This window comes from Muntiacus reevesi, chromosome 22 (assembly GCF_963930625.1).
Source record: "Muntiacus reevesi chromosome 22, mMunRee1.1, whole genome shotgun sequence".
Lineage (NCBI taxonomy): Eukaryota > Metazoa > Chordata > Mammalia > Artiodactyla > Cervidae > Muntiacus > Muntiacus reevesi.
In genome coordinates this window covers 28268166-28281733 of record NC_089270.1, presented here as the reverse complement: position 1 = coordinate 28281733, position 13568 = coordinate 28268166, and the positions used below count along the sequence as shown (strand labels likewise).

The window sequence follows — 13568 nt, the reverse complement described above, 5'->3', positions numbered from 1 at the left end:
GGAGACTGGGGAAGCCACAATGACAAAGTTCACTTTTATTTTGAATTACTATGTGTTAGGGCCTGGCTAACAGTTTTACTTAAGCTCATTTTTAACAGCAGTTCCACAATGAAATTTGATAATTCTGCCTCCAATTTGGCAGATGAGGAAACTGAAATCTAGTTAGATCACCCAGGATCAATTCAGGCGTGAAGTGGTAGGTGGGGGGCAAACCTGAGCCCTCTGCCTCTGCAGCTCAGGCTAGAAACTATGGCAACACTGTATCTCCTGTTACATGATGAAGCCCCCTCCTCTGGATGGTCCTCCTGAGTTGTGGGTCATGTATTTCCATCAGTCCTCATGGTTCAGAGCTGATGGCAGCTTTTTGAAAACTATCCCGAGTTGACACATTTTAAAACTAGAAGGATCCCCTTTTCCGTCTTATCCCACTAGCGTTATTGCCACTTTCTCTCTCTTCAAGTTCTGTGGAATGGACTTAGGCAAAAAAAGTCACATCATAACCTCTTATTTTCTTTTTTAAAAAATATTATGATACACCCCAATGTGAAAAGAAGAGACCCTGACACTTTCTTTGAGCCCCTTTGGAGAAAGTACAAGTAGTAATTGAACTTGACATCATTTCACTTTGTAGGAGGAAAGAACTTGGTTACCATTACTCAGGGATGATAAAAATTTCAATTGAGCCAGGTCTAGACTTTGTTAACATTTTTATTGCTACGTGCTCCCAATACAACAATCAGCATCAGTAGTGTACACTTTGATAAAAAGGAATTTTTAGCTTAGTAGAAAAGGAAGCTCAAAGATCAGAAGTATAATGAATATATACATCTTTATGAGAGGTGTATGTGTGTGACCAGCTTTCTTTGTAATCCCCTGTGGACTAGATGCATGCACACGCAAGCGAACTAGGGAGAATTTCATTCTGAAATTTTAGGGAAAAAAAAAAAAAAAGACTCTGCTTGAGGCTCAGAGATTTACAATCTGGAATTCACCTAATTCATTTGCCCTTCAAAAGTCTTGCACCAAGTAGCAGCGATTCTTTAGAGGTATAGAGTCAATAGGTGAAGCTGTTATTTTTACCATGATTAAAATGAAAAAAGTTTTTGCACATTCCCTGTGTTGAGAGGTTAACATATCTTCATTTTAGTTTGCAAACGGTATTTTTAGATGGTTCAGGAACTGACTTCAAAATCATTATGCTGACAACTTTTATCTTTCTTTTTCCTTTTAAGTGTAATTCATGAAGTACTCATTTCTTTCACATACTTCTTTTCTGGTATTCCTAATTTACTATTTCATTAAACAGCTAGCTCTCTGAGCCCATACATTTTTATGTTTCATTGAAGGGGAACAAGTTACCAACTTTGCATCAAGTCCTCTAAAATTGCAAAAGGTTTGCATAACATCAATTTTGTTCAAATTTAGTTCTTTGATTTGGCTGCTTTAGTTTGCTTAAACTCCTCCTCTATGTACAGAACAAAGCATGCAGCTCTAGTTATGTCTCTCTAGTTTACCAAAATATGTCATTGGTATTAGAGTAAATATTTAGTACATAAAAATACTATCAAGAAAAAAAATCAAATTTTAATAAATATCTTCAGTTCTGAATTCTATATACAGATACTTTACATCTACTCCCTGGAATTTCTGGCTTCACTGTAAGTAAAGTGATCACTGACATAAATTACTAGCACATTATTGCAGTCAGATGCATTGTGGTTGTGAGCATGTGAATATGAACCATGCAGAAAATAAATATCGTAACCATTGACAAATACTTTCTTGAACATGCTTCTAGAGCCCTACAGCCCTGCTCTATTTGAGTGTTAATCTAGTTTCATGATGCTTTTCTCAGCTACCAACATACAAATGATCTCAGAACATTTGTCATTATTATTACAGTACATCGAGTATACACATTTGTATATGTCAACAATGGGACGATTAAAAACAACACAAGAACAGAGGAAAATCAATGGTGTCTACTGAAGCCCCGGTTAAAGGGTTTCTCTTTTGTCTTGCATGGGCTCATTTATGGTCTCTGTTCCCTGTGACTACAAGTATGCTAAGACACTAATCTTATTCTTCTTTATTTAAAGGATGGAAGGTAGTATCTGCAGCTTATCTATTTTTTTTCTTTAATTTACGTGTCACATTGTTGATCAAACAAAACCTCACAACACAACCCTTTGTATTGTCAGTAGCTGCGATTCTAACTTCTTTGTAATATTCTCCTTTGAAAATCAACTCATACAATGTCAAATAAGGCAATACTCAATGACAGGCACCTAGAACATCCAGAAATGTAACACAGTAAACAATCAGTTGAGACATCTCTTAAAATAATACTGATTTCTGCAATATACAGTATTTACACAAACAGCTGCAAATTTGCTCATACAATATTTCTAATATAGATAAATAGGAATACAAGTCTAAGAATTCTTTGCTCCAAAACTTTTTGTTAAAGTGTAAACCATTGGCACCTCTTTTTTCTTTTTACTGTAATTTTTTAAAATTAAAAAAGAAATCAGCTGATATGCACAATTGGTTCCAGTCCCCTTCCTGCTTTAGAAAATGACCCACACACCTAGCAACTTACTTTCCTCCGGTCAATAATCTTTGGTGCTTTCTTCCAATGAATTCTGGTAAATGAGTCGAGGCAGAACAAAAGGAGGACGAAAGCAACTAGAAAGTGAACCAGCACTTTTTTTTCTTCCACTCACAGACAAAATGAGCTGATGATTTATGGAGAGTTCCACTTTAAACAAGCTGTATGCACCATGGAGAGAGGCAGGTCCTCCAGATTTTTCACTGACGTCGAGCCTTTTGGCTTCACTTGCTCATCTTTCCAACGTGGATGATCTTAGCGGACGTCTCTTGTCAATAAGTTTTTCATCTTTCTTTGAGGTTCTTGCCTGAGAAGAAGCACCTATGGAATCACTGGCTGCAAGGAAGCGGGCAGCAGCCAGTTGTGGAGATGAACTGAGGTGGCCACTCTTGGTGGGTGGGGAGGCCGGTCCCAGAGTTTTATCTTCTGCTGGCTGTGCTTGCCTCTGGGATAAGTTAGCACCATTGGATTTAACGTTTGGCCTGAAAGCAGCATGCTCATTTGGACCTGCTATGGAAGAGATTCTGCTCAAAGATTTCTTCTTTTCAGCAGAGGTCTCCGAATAGTAGGGAACCAAAGATGTAGGCATCACTAGAGATCCAGGGAGGTCACTGGGGTTAAAGATAGCATCATCGTGAATTTCAGCAGCTTCTGAGAGGTACGGCGGTGGCAGGGTGCTACTGCGCTTGCTGCAGGACTCACAACATAACTTGTTATAACCTGGTATGGAGCAGTATCGTGCCAGCACCTCCATTTGACAGAATATGGACTTATCGCCCAAACATGGCTCATCTACAGAGATTCAAAGAAAAACAAAATGAGACATATGTCCAAACATAAACGGTGGACAATACACATGGAGCTAGAGGGCATTATGCCAAGTGAAACAGACAGACAGAGAAGGATACATATCGTATGAACTCACTTATATGTGGAATCTAAAAAAGAACAAAACAAAAAAACAGAATCATAGATTCAGAGAACAAAGGAGTGGTTGCTAAGGGAGGGGCAAAATAGGTGAAGGAGATTAAGAGGTACAAACCTCCAATTACAAAATAAATAAGCCATAGGGATGTCCCAAAGAGCACAAGGAAAATGGCCAGTCATACGGTGATAGCTTTGTATGGGCACAGACTTACTGTGGTCCTCATTTCATTATGAAATGACATAATACTGTATGCTGACTATATTTTATTTTAAATATAAAAATAAATGGAACTAAAAATAAATAAAAGGAGGAAAGGCATGAAAATCATTTATGAATATAAAAAGATTTAACTAAGATCTAACATTGATAGGTGTTTTCCACATGAGCCTTTGCGTTAAAATATGAATATTAGAATAAATTTACTTAAAAAGTTCTCCTCTCTGTGCAAAGCACTTGAATTGACCAGCACTTTCACATCCCCATCAAGAGTCTTCAGATCAAGGGTATTTTTTTCTTCTTAGGAATGTATTTCTGATTTTAAAAAATAGAATATTGAATTTGTTTTATCATACTTTTAAGACAGAGAGAGGCATCTGTTTTTTAAAATTTTATGATAGTTTTGTCTTTATGATAGAGTAGTCTCCATATTAAGTTTAAATTGAAAATAAAAAGTACTAACGATCTGTTGGAACATATTAAATCTTGAAACTATATTACTAAAAGAAAAATCAAGATAGAATTTTGATTTAGAGAATATTCTCCAGAGTGAAGCAACAGTTTCCTGTTTACCATTGAATGTTCTCAGGTTATTTGTTATCTGAAAGCACAAATCTGGGTAACATGTGCCAACTTTCTTATGAATAATACATGGTTAATTTTATTAAATTGATAGCACTTTAAAGAATACTAAGTACCACTTATAAAACACTTGGTAGGTGTGTCTGTACATACTATTTCCATTATTTTGAAATTTTATTAATCATAAGTTGTAAGAATTAGATTTCAAAAAATCCAAACGTTAAGTTCAGAAAAAGTCTGTACTTCTTTTCAGCCATTCCAGGGCATATTCTTTGCAGAGCCCATATACATAATCCAACACAGAATATAGATCTCATATCCAAATAATAAATGCAAAGAATTATAAATTGTGGCATTTATGTAATACAATCACAATGACAATGTAATGTTGGGTAATTCTACATCGCTAGTTAAGGAACTTGCTATATAACTTGCCAAAGCAATTGAATCCCTTTTCTAAAGTTTGGGGGGGGGAATCAAAAAAGGAGGGTCAGCTGGCAAGACCAATAGAGATTAACCTTATCACCTTTGTTAGAGTTAGAATGTCATGTACACTTCCCAAACTCTAAGATGACTTGTTTTTGCCTGACATTTACATACCTATGACACAATATGATGCATTTGAATATCTCATACTACAAATGAATTAGCTTGTAATCTTAATTAGGTTGCAAATTCCTGCAAATTAATGGTTTTACGTCAAGTATCAATCCCTTATCGTATCCAAATTATTTTTTCTATGCTTTTGTCTTTCTATGCCTATAATATTTTCTTTTGGATTAAGGAAGAGAATCAAGCACATACCTGCTGACAATTGGGCATACTTGCAGAAATATACAGCTCTACCAGTTATTAAGAGCAATAAAGCTTACTCACAAAGTGTTTAGCCTTCTGACAGTAACACTTACATGAGCAAAATATGGTGACAGCTTCTCAGTAGGTAAATTTGTTCTTTTGGCTTTGACTTCTGCTTTGAACTTTCAAATATACTTTCCAGAGAAAAATGATTAAGTATGTAAGTCCTTTGTCTCCCCCTCATGGTCATACTTGCTCATGCCACCCCACATTATCAAAGAAAAATATGCAGAGAAATAATTCATAAGGTTACTTCGGAAGATTAGACAGGCAGTGGGAGAATAGGAAGAGAGAGAGAGAGACAGGCATGGGGAGTCAGAAGGGAAGGGACATGGGGGGCTGGGAGAGAAAGAAGGCGGGGAAGACAAGAGAGGGGGATGAAAGTAAGAGATGGGAAGATGGAGAGACAGAGGAGGAGTGGCAGAGACAGGGAGGGGGAGGAAAGGAGAGACGAAAGTGGAGGAGAAAGAAGGACACTCTTAGACACATGCGCCAGAAAGGGAAGGAGGAGGGGTGTCAGAGAGAAAAAGAGGGAAATGAAGAAAAAGAAGAGTCAGGAAGACATGGGGAGACAGACAAGAGGAAAGGGAAAGAGACAGCAGGAGAAAGAGAGAGATGAGGAGGAGGAAGGGAGACTAGGAGAGGAAGAGAGTGAGTGAGAGAGGGAGAGAAGAAAAAGTGAGTGGGAAAAAGCACGTGTGGGGTGAGCAACCCACACAGAAAGTGAGCAACCCACAAACAGCAGCTGCCAGCAAATCAGGAACAGGGAGTGAGACCCACAGAGGAAACGAGAGGAGAGTGAAGTGGAGACACAAGATGAGACAGACAGCACACAGGCAGATGTAGAGAGCGACAGAAGAGGAAGAAGGAGGAGACAGAGCTATAGAAGCGGAAACCATCCAATATATGCTATTTATTACAACAGCAAATTGAATTATACAGACATCCCGGACTCATGACAGTTCCACTTTTGATTTATGGATTTCACGATGGCGTGAAAGCCATATACATTCAGTAGAAACTGTACTTCAGATTTTGAATTTGGATCTTTTCTGGGTTAGTGATAAATGGAACGATCCTCTCGTGATGCTGGGCAGGGCAGCAGCCACAGCTGCCAGTCAGTCAGGTGATCACCAGGGCAAATGACTTTTAATCATACTGTACCCAGAAAACTATTCATAGGCTTTGAGTTAAGATGATTTTGCCCAAGTGTAGGCTAACGTAAGTGTTAAGAGCATGTTTAAGGCTAGGGCATGGTGTTCAGTAAGTTGTGTACATGCAATGACATATGCATGCATGCTCAGTCAGGTCTGACTCTTTGCGACCCTAGCCCACCAGGCTCCTCTGTCCATGGAATTCTCCAGGCAAGAATATTGGAGTGGGTTGCCATTTCCTCCTTCAGGGACTCTTCCCCTCCTAGGGATGGAATCTACATCTCTTGCATTGGCAGGCAGGTTCTTTATCACTGAGCCACCTTGGAAGTCCTGTTCTGTAAGTTAGTTGTATTAGATGCATTTTTGACTGAATGTATTTTCAACTCAGAATGAGTTTATCAGGATACAACTCTCCTTTAAATTGAGCAAGATCTGCACTTTAAAATAAAGAAAAGAGACTCTGTTTTTGCAATACTGAAGGAATAGGTCAAGCAAATTTTAGGCTAGATACAAGGTGCCTATTTTGCAAGCACGTTTGTTGAATATTTGGGCTTCCCTCATAGCTCAATTGGTAAAGAATCACCTGCAATGCAGGAGACCCCAGTTCGATTCCTGGGTTGGGAAGATCTACTGGAGGAGGCATAGGTTACTCACTCCAGTATTCCTGGGCTTCTCTTGTGGTTCAGTTGGTAAAGAATCCGCCTGCAATGCGGGAGACCTGGGTTTGATCCCTGGGTTGGGAAGATCCCCTGGAGATCCCCTGGAGAAGGGAAAGGCTACTCACTCCAGTATTCTGGCCTGGAAAATTCCATGGACTGTACAGTCCAAAGGGTTGCAAAGAGTCGGACATGACTGAGCGACTTTCACTTTCATGGATATGGATGCAGGTATTGACAACAGCTTTGTGAATGACATTTATCATCTGCATGTCTCAACTGAATAATTTTAGTAAAACATTGCAAAACATTCTCCATTATGATGCCTTTAACAATAATGTGAATTTATAAAGAAAATCAGAGAGGAAAGAAGTAGATTCTTCTAGAAACACAGATTGACAGAAACTTCATATACATGATACAGCCCTTACCCCAGCATTACCGTCCACTGGGGACCATGGAGGCTGCAGTGGTGATGGTAATTAACTGGAGGGGATACTGCCTCAGACACCCATCTTAAAGACCTGTATTAGGCTAATATATCAAGTATGTTTTCCTAAAGTTATTTTTCAATAAGTAAATGGGAATTCCAGAGCTTGTCCCGAAAGGAAATTCTCCTTTTTTGAGGCTCAAAAACATAGTCATAGTGCAAGTTTGATGCATGAAGCAGGGTACCCAAAGCTGATGCTCTGGGACAACCTAGAGTGATAGGGTAGGGGAGGGAGGCGGGGAGGGGGTTCAGCATGGGGGGAACACGTGTATACCTATGGCCGATTCATGTTGATATAAGGCAAAAGCCATCACAGTAATTTTCCCAATTAAAATAAATGAATTAATTAAAAAATCAAAATAAAGAAAAAAGTGAACCATGGTCAGAACAGTGAAATCAATCAGGGTCACACCTACCATTACAGGGAGGCAGCTGACAAGCTCGGACAGACTCAGGCTTCTCCCCGTCGCAGTGGTCACCGGCCCTGCAGAGGACCTGCCTCACCTCTGTTCCCTCACCGCAGGTCACTGAACACTACGGAAACAAAGGCTATGATTGTAGACGTTTTACTCCACCAAGACGGCCTTCCTTCCTTCCCCCACGTGCACACTCAGGCACACACAGGCATGCACAAGCATACATGCATACACCGCGCTGGGGTTCCTTCTCTGCTGCGCAGTGTTACAGTGACTTTGGAGACAGAGAATCCTGTTTATACCCTGGCTCCATCCTTCACCAGCCTGGGAACACTGCTCTTCCTCTGAAAGCCTCACAGAATAGTTGGAGTAAATGAAGGCAAAGGAAACAATGTATGTAAAGCAGGTAAGTCTGGCACTTAGGAAGCATTTGATGCTGAAGAAGTCATTGTTACAGTGTTAACACCTTCGGCCAGTTCCTAAAACCAGTGGTGGAATCCATTTTCAGGGAGCGGATCTGGGATTGAGCTTCCCCTTCTCTCACCTTCCTTACAGATGGCAAACTGACTCATGTGCTGTGTTCGAACTACTATTACTCTTCCCACAAATTCATTTATTTAAGGAAGGGGCTAACTGCTCTAGAACTAAGTCCAGAGACGGCCATGCTATTGATCTAGGCAGGATCTGTAGAGGAAGAAGTCTTGTTCCAGGGCTCTGAAGAGAATGAGAGGTGAGTTCTTCTAGTCCTGGGCAGGGAACCTTCATTGGCTTGTTCCTTCCATCCTGGCTCTGCTCTCCACTTCCTCTTTCATTCCCTATCTGCTTTTTTGAGTTCCTGTCCTCCTAGCCACTCTTCTATGGCCCCATAATTCCTTATTTGGAATCTTTAGAAGCATCAAAGATCTGTGGTTAATACAAGGACGGAGACACTGATTCAGCCAGTCACCAAACAGACATTATTCAGACAGGCACCACCTGGGCACTCGGGAAGCAAAGTACTTTATTTATTTATTTATTTATTTATTTATTTTGAGAAATGCTTGGACTAGGGCTGAGCACAGGCTCAAAGACAGGAGCTGTGATACACTGCTGTGATCAGCAAGTCATTGGTAGGCTTCTGCTTTTGGAATGAAGAGGAAGGACTGCAGAAAAGGCACCCCTGGAAGATGGCATTTTGGACCATGCAGCTGAGCCTTGATGGGTGATGGGCAGATGGTCAGATAGGCAGAGAGGGAAGGGCAAGCCAGCCAGAAGGGAGGAGGCTCCAACCAGTTGGTCTTTGGAACAGTGAAGTTTCCTTCCACAGTTTCCTCAGACTGGGACAAAGAGGTGGAATACAGGAAGATGGATCAAGACGAGATTGTGGGATTTATTTATTTATTGTTGGTGACCATTCTGCAATGTATTCAAATACCAAATCATTAAGTTGTACACCTGAATCTAAGGTAGTGGTGTATCAATTATACCTCAATTAAACACACACACACACACACACACACACACACACACACACACACACAAAGAGTGGGGTGTCACACAGGGCAAGGCCCTGCACTCAAGGTTAGGGATTTAAAACTTATCTAGGAGGGACAGTGCGGTCAACACTAATATTAGAAAATCAGTCACCTTTCAGACAGCTTTGTATCCCAAAGCATCCAAGTGTGGTTTGCCCCCATCAATGAATCTTACATGCAAACACTTTAAAAATACCATTTTTTCTTAATATGCCCAGGTGCTTACTGATTCCAAACAATGTGACAGCTTCTCCATTCACACAAAGCCCACCGGATACAGAAGCGAAATTAAAATATGTTTCACATGTTTGCACACACGCTTCCCTCCCCCGCTGCCCGGCCGCTCAGAGTCCGCACACGCACCTCGTTCCAGGGCCCCGTTTTCCACTGGGCCGGGCACGGCGCTCTGTTGCAGGGCCGGCGGCTCTCGGGCCGCTCGCCGGCGCAGTACTTGCTGCTCACCGAGCGGTTGGTGCCGTCGTGGAGCGGCTGCACGCAGCGCACGGTGCGCAGCTGGTAGCCGGCGGCGCCGCAGGTCTTGGTGCAGTGCTCCCACTCCTCCGCCGCCCAGCTGCAGGGGTGGGGGTGAGGGCTCAAGGGACGCTGTCCGCGACGGCAACCCCGGTGCACCGCGCGCCCCCCCTTCCTGCACCGTAAGCCTAGGTTTCTTCCTGCTCTCTGGGTGGGGTGCCACCCAGGGGGCCACTTCAGAAATCTGGATGCATCAGTCTTACAACTTTCTAACAAAAATAGATCTGACACTTCTGTTTTTTAGGCCTTGGTATTCCGCCTCCCCGGTGACTCTGACACAACCTTCTCTCTTCCAAAAGGATCATCTACAGAGGGCTTTGGAAACTCATCTTAAGGTTTTCCCCTGAGATTCAGGCATGATGGTAGTTTTCAAAACTAGCCCCCACTGGTAAACAGGATGTGGTCTACTGATTGCTACTACTCATCAAAAAAAGAAGGAAATAATACCATACACAGTATCATGGACGGACCTGGAGATTATCATAGGAAGTGAAGTAAGTCAGAAAAAGACAAATATCATATGATATCACTGATATGTGGAATCTAAAAATATGATGCCAATGAACTTATTTTGCCTCAGGGTGTTAAATATCTCAAAGGAAAGATAAAAAGGGTCCATCTGATCCCTGCCATGACAAATTGATTTGACTGCTACTGCTTTTTCATTACTTCATGACTTTACTCATATTTTAATATTCTGAGATTACTGTTCCATCTCTATGGTTGTTGCTGTGAAGGCTACCTGACATATCCATTATGTTTGAAAAATTTTGTTCTCCATGTAGGCCCTTATTGACCTGATAAAAGTTGTGTGCCTCAGCAGAAACCACGTCCACGAATGCACCTGATAGAAACATTTCCAAGCAGATATTTTTAAAAAGATTCCCTAGGGGACATTCCCAAATTCACATCCAAATTCAATGTCAGTGTCCCAGCACTCTCCAAATTAGCTATGGATACACTATTACAGACAGGTCTTCATTACATATATCCCAAAGGGTTGTCACCATTGACTACCTCCAGTTAATCAATCTGTCAGAATGTAATGGAAGCATACTGTTTGTCCTTTCCAAAGTTACTTTCTCTCTGCATTTTTTAGAATTTCTGTATATACGGAGCTTGTTGTTGCTGTTTAGCCACTAAGTCAGGTCTGGCTATAGTCCGCCAGGTTCCTTTGTCCATGAGATTCCCCAAGCAGGAATACTGGGGTGAGTTGCCATTTTTTCCTCCAACCTAGGTATTGAACCTGTGTCTCCTGAATTGGCAGGCAGATTCTTTACGACTGAGCCACCTGGGAAGCCCATACATGCAGCACCAAAATATAAGCAAGTGAAAACCTTGGCAGTCTTTGCTCTTCAGAGTTTAAGATTGCCCTGGTTTGTCAACTGACAGTAAGAATGAATGGTGGCAACTGAGAAAGTTTACTCAGTTTTGAAGACTTCAATAGTGACTCTCATTTGAAGATTGGTATTACATGAGAGGTATAGGTACTTTTGGCCACCAGGGAAACCTGGATATATGGTAATTAACTCAGCAGACCCAAGAAGGATAAAGTCAAGTATCTGGTGGCTCAGGTGGTAAAGAAGCCACCCGCAATGCGGGAGACCTGGGTTCGATTCCTGGGTTGGGAAAATCCCCTGGAGGAGGGCATGGCAACCCACTCCAGTATTCTTGCCTGGAGAGTCCCCGTGGACAGAGGAGCCTGGCAGGCTACAGTCCATCAGGTCACAAAGAATCAGACATGACTGAGCGACTAAGCACAGCCCACACATACAAACAGATCTATAAACAAAACAGAAACGGATTCACAGACATAGAGAACAAACTTATGGACCAAAGGGGAAAGGGAAGTGAGGAGGAAGAAACTAAGAGTATGGGATTAAGAGATACAAACTACTACACCTAAAATAAAAAAGCAAAAAGGATTTACTGTGTAGTACAGGGAACTATATTCAATATCTTGTAATAACCTATAAAGTCAGGTAATCTGAAAAAAATGGAATCATTTTCTTGCACACCTGAAATTAACACAATATTGTAAATTAACTATACCTCAATAAAATAGAGAAGCAGAAATATGGTTAAAACACGGGACTAAAGGTTTATATAATTCCTGTGAAATGATCTGATCACTGTAAGCAGGTACACATATTAACTTTGACTAAAAATAAAATTAAAACTAAAAAGAGCTAATGACGTTTAAATCCCTTTCATTTTATCCTTGGTATATAAGGACAGGTAAAATAAATGCTCACAGTGGATGTGTGCACTCCTGAATATTGCACATTCTTCTTATAGGTTTTGGCTTTTTGTTGACCTCACAGAAGCTGCGATGAACCATTTTGTTATCACTTTTCCTACGGCATCCGTATTTAGTGTACTGGAAACCTGGGGAGGAAAATATATTTTTGATTTAATCATTTATTCATTCTGTCACCTATTTGATCATTTATTCATTCATTTCATTCATCAAGTATTTATTGAGCCAGGCACTGTTCTAGGTGCTCTAGTTCCAGAAGCAAATTAAATAATTAAAAATTAAATCATCAAAAATCCTTTAACAAATATTATAAAGTATTAAATAGCAACTGCATGCTTGTTAATGAACTAGATCCTGAAATACAGTCTAGTAAGAGAGTCAGATAGGAAAACTACGTCATACCTAGTGACATAGGCTTCTACAAAGCTATGTCAATACTTGACTGTAGAGGGCAGCAAAGGAACACAGAGGGGAAGTTCTCTACCTTAGCTGGAGGAGAGACAGAGAATGTTTACAAGATCAACACTTCCCTGGGCAGAATCCTGAAGTTCAGACAGCACCAGTAAAGGGAATGGGCTTCACTGGTGGCTCAGTGGTAAAGAACCTGCTTGCCCCTGTAGAAGACTTGAGTTCGATCCCTGGGTCGGGAAGATCCCCTGGAGTAGGAAATGGCAACCCACTCCAGTATCCGTGTCTGGGTCCCAGAAGAGTTGGACATGACTTAGCGACTAAACAACAACAAAGAGGATGAAGCAGAATAATACTCCAAGCAAATGAAATGATATAGAAAACTGCAGGACTCTTTGAATGGCTGAAGTATGGGATCCAATCTTAAAAGACCTGTGGGCCAGACAAATGTTTAGACTTTACCTTGGGAGTTATTGAGCGTCTCCCCAGGCACCAACTTGGACGTTTAAAAATATATATATATATATTATTTTTTAATTTTGGAAAAATTTAAGTCTAAAAAAGTGTAAGGAAAGAACATTGAATATGCCTTACACCTAGATTAACCTTTTGTTACCATGTCAGCATATTTGATATACATATTTTTATATCATATATATTAATTATAACATATAATAAACAGATTATATCAGTAAAGAATCTGCTTGCAATGCAGGAGACCTGGATTCGATTCCTGGGCCAGGAAGATCCTCTGGAGAAGGAAATGGCAGCTCACTTCAATACTCTTGCCTGGAGAATCCCATGGATAGAGGAGCCTGGCAGGCTACAGTCCATGGAATCGCAAGAGTCGGACACGACTTAGCAACTAAACCAGTACCACATACACATTTACATATAAAATGTTGCTGAACCTTTTGAGAGTAAGTTGCTAACATTTTGATTCCTCA

The 13568-nt window shown here is 40.8% G+C and overlaps 1 protein-coding gene across 1 annotated transcript in view; it reads right to left on the bottom strand.

Annotated features, from left to right (window-relative positions):
* Positions 1 to 690: 690 nt before the first annotated feature.
* The window catches only part of ADAMTS3 (ADAM metallopeptidase with thrombospondin type 1 motif 3), a 263966-nt gene continuing 251088 nt past the window's right edge, over positions 691 to 13568 (bottom strand). Inside the window, exons 19-22 of the mRNA XM_065914442.1 lie at positions 12209 to 12341; positions 9786 to 9993; positions 7909 to 8026; positions 691 to 3403 (exon numbers count right to left, since the gene is read on the bottom strand). Of these exons, the coding sequence (XP_065770514.1) occupies positions 2844 to 3403; positions 7909 to 8026; positions 9786 to 9993; positions 12209 to 12341 (1019 nt within the window). The 3' untranslated portion in view covers positions 691 to 2843. The remainder of the gene's footprint in view (positions 3404 to 7908; positions 8027 to 9785; positions 9994 to 12208; positions 12342 to 13568) is intronic.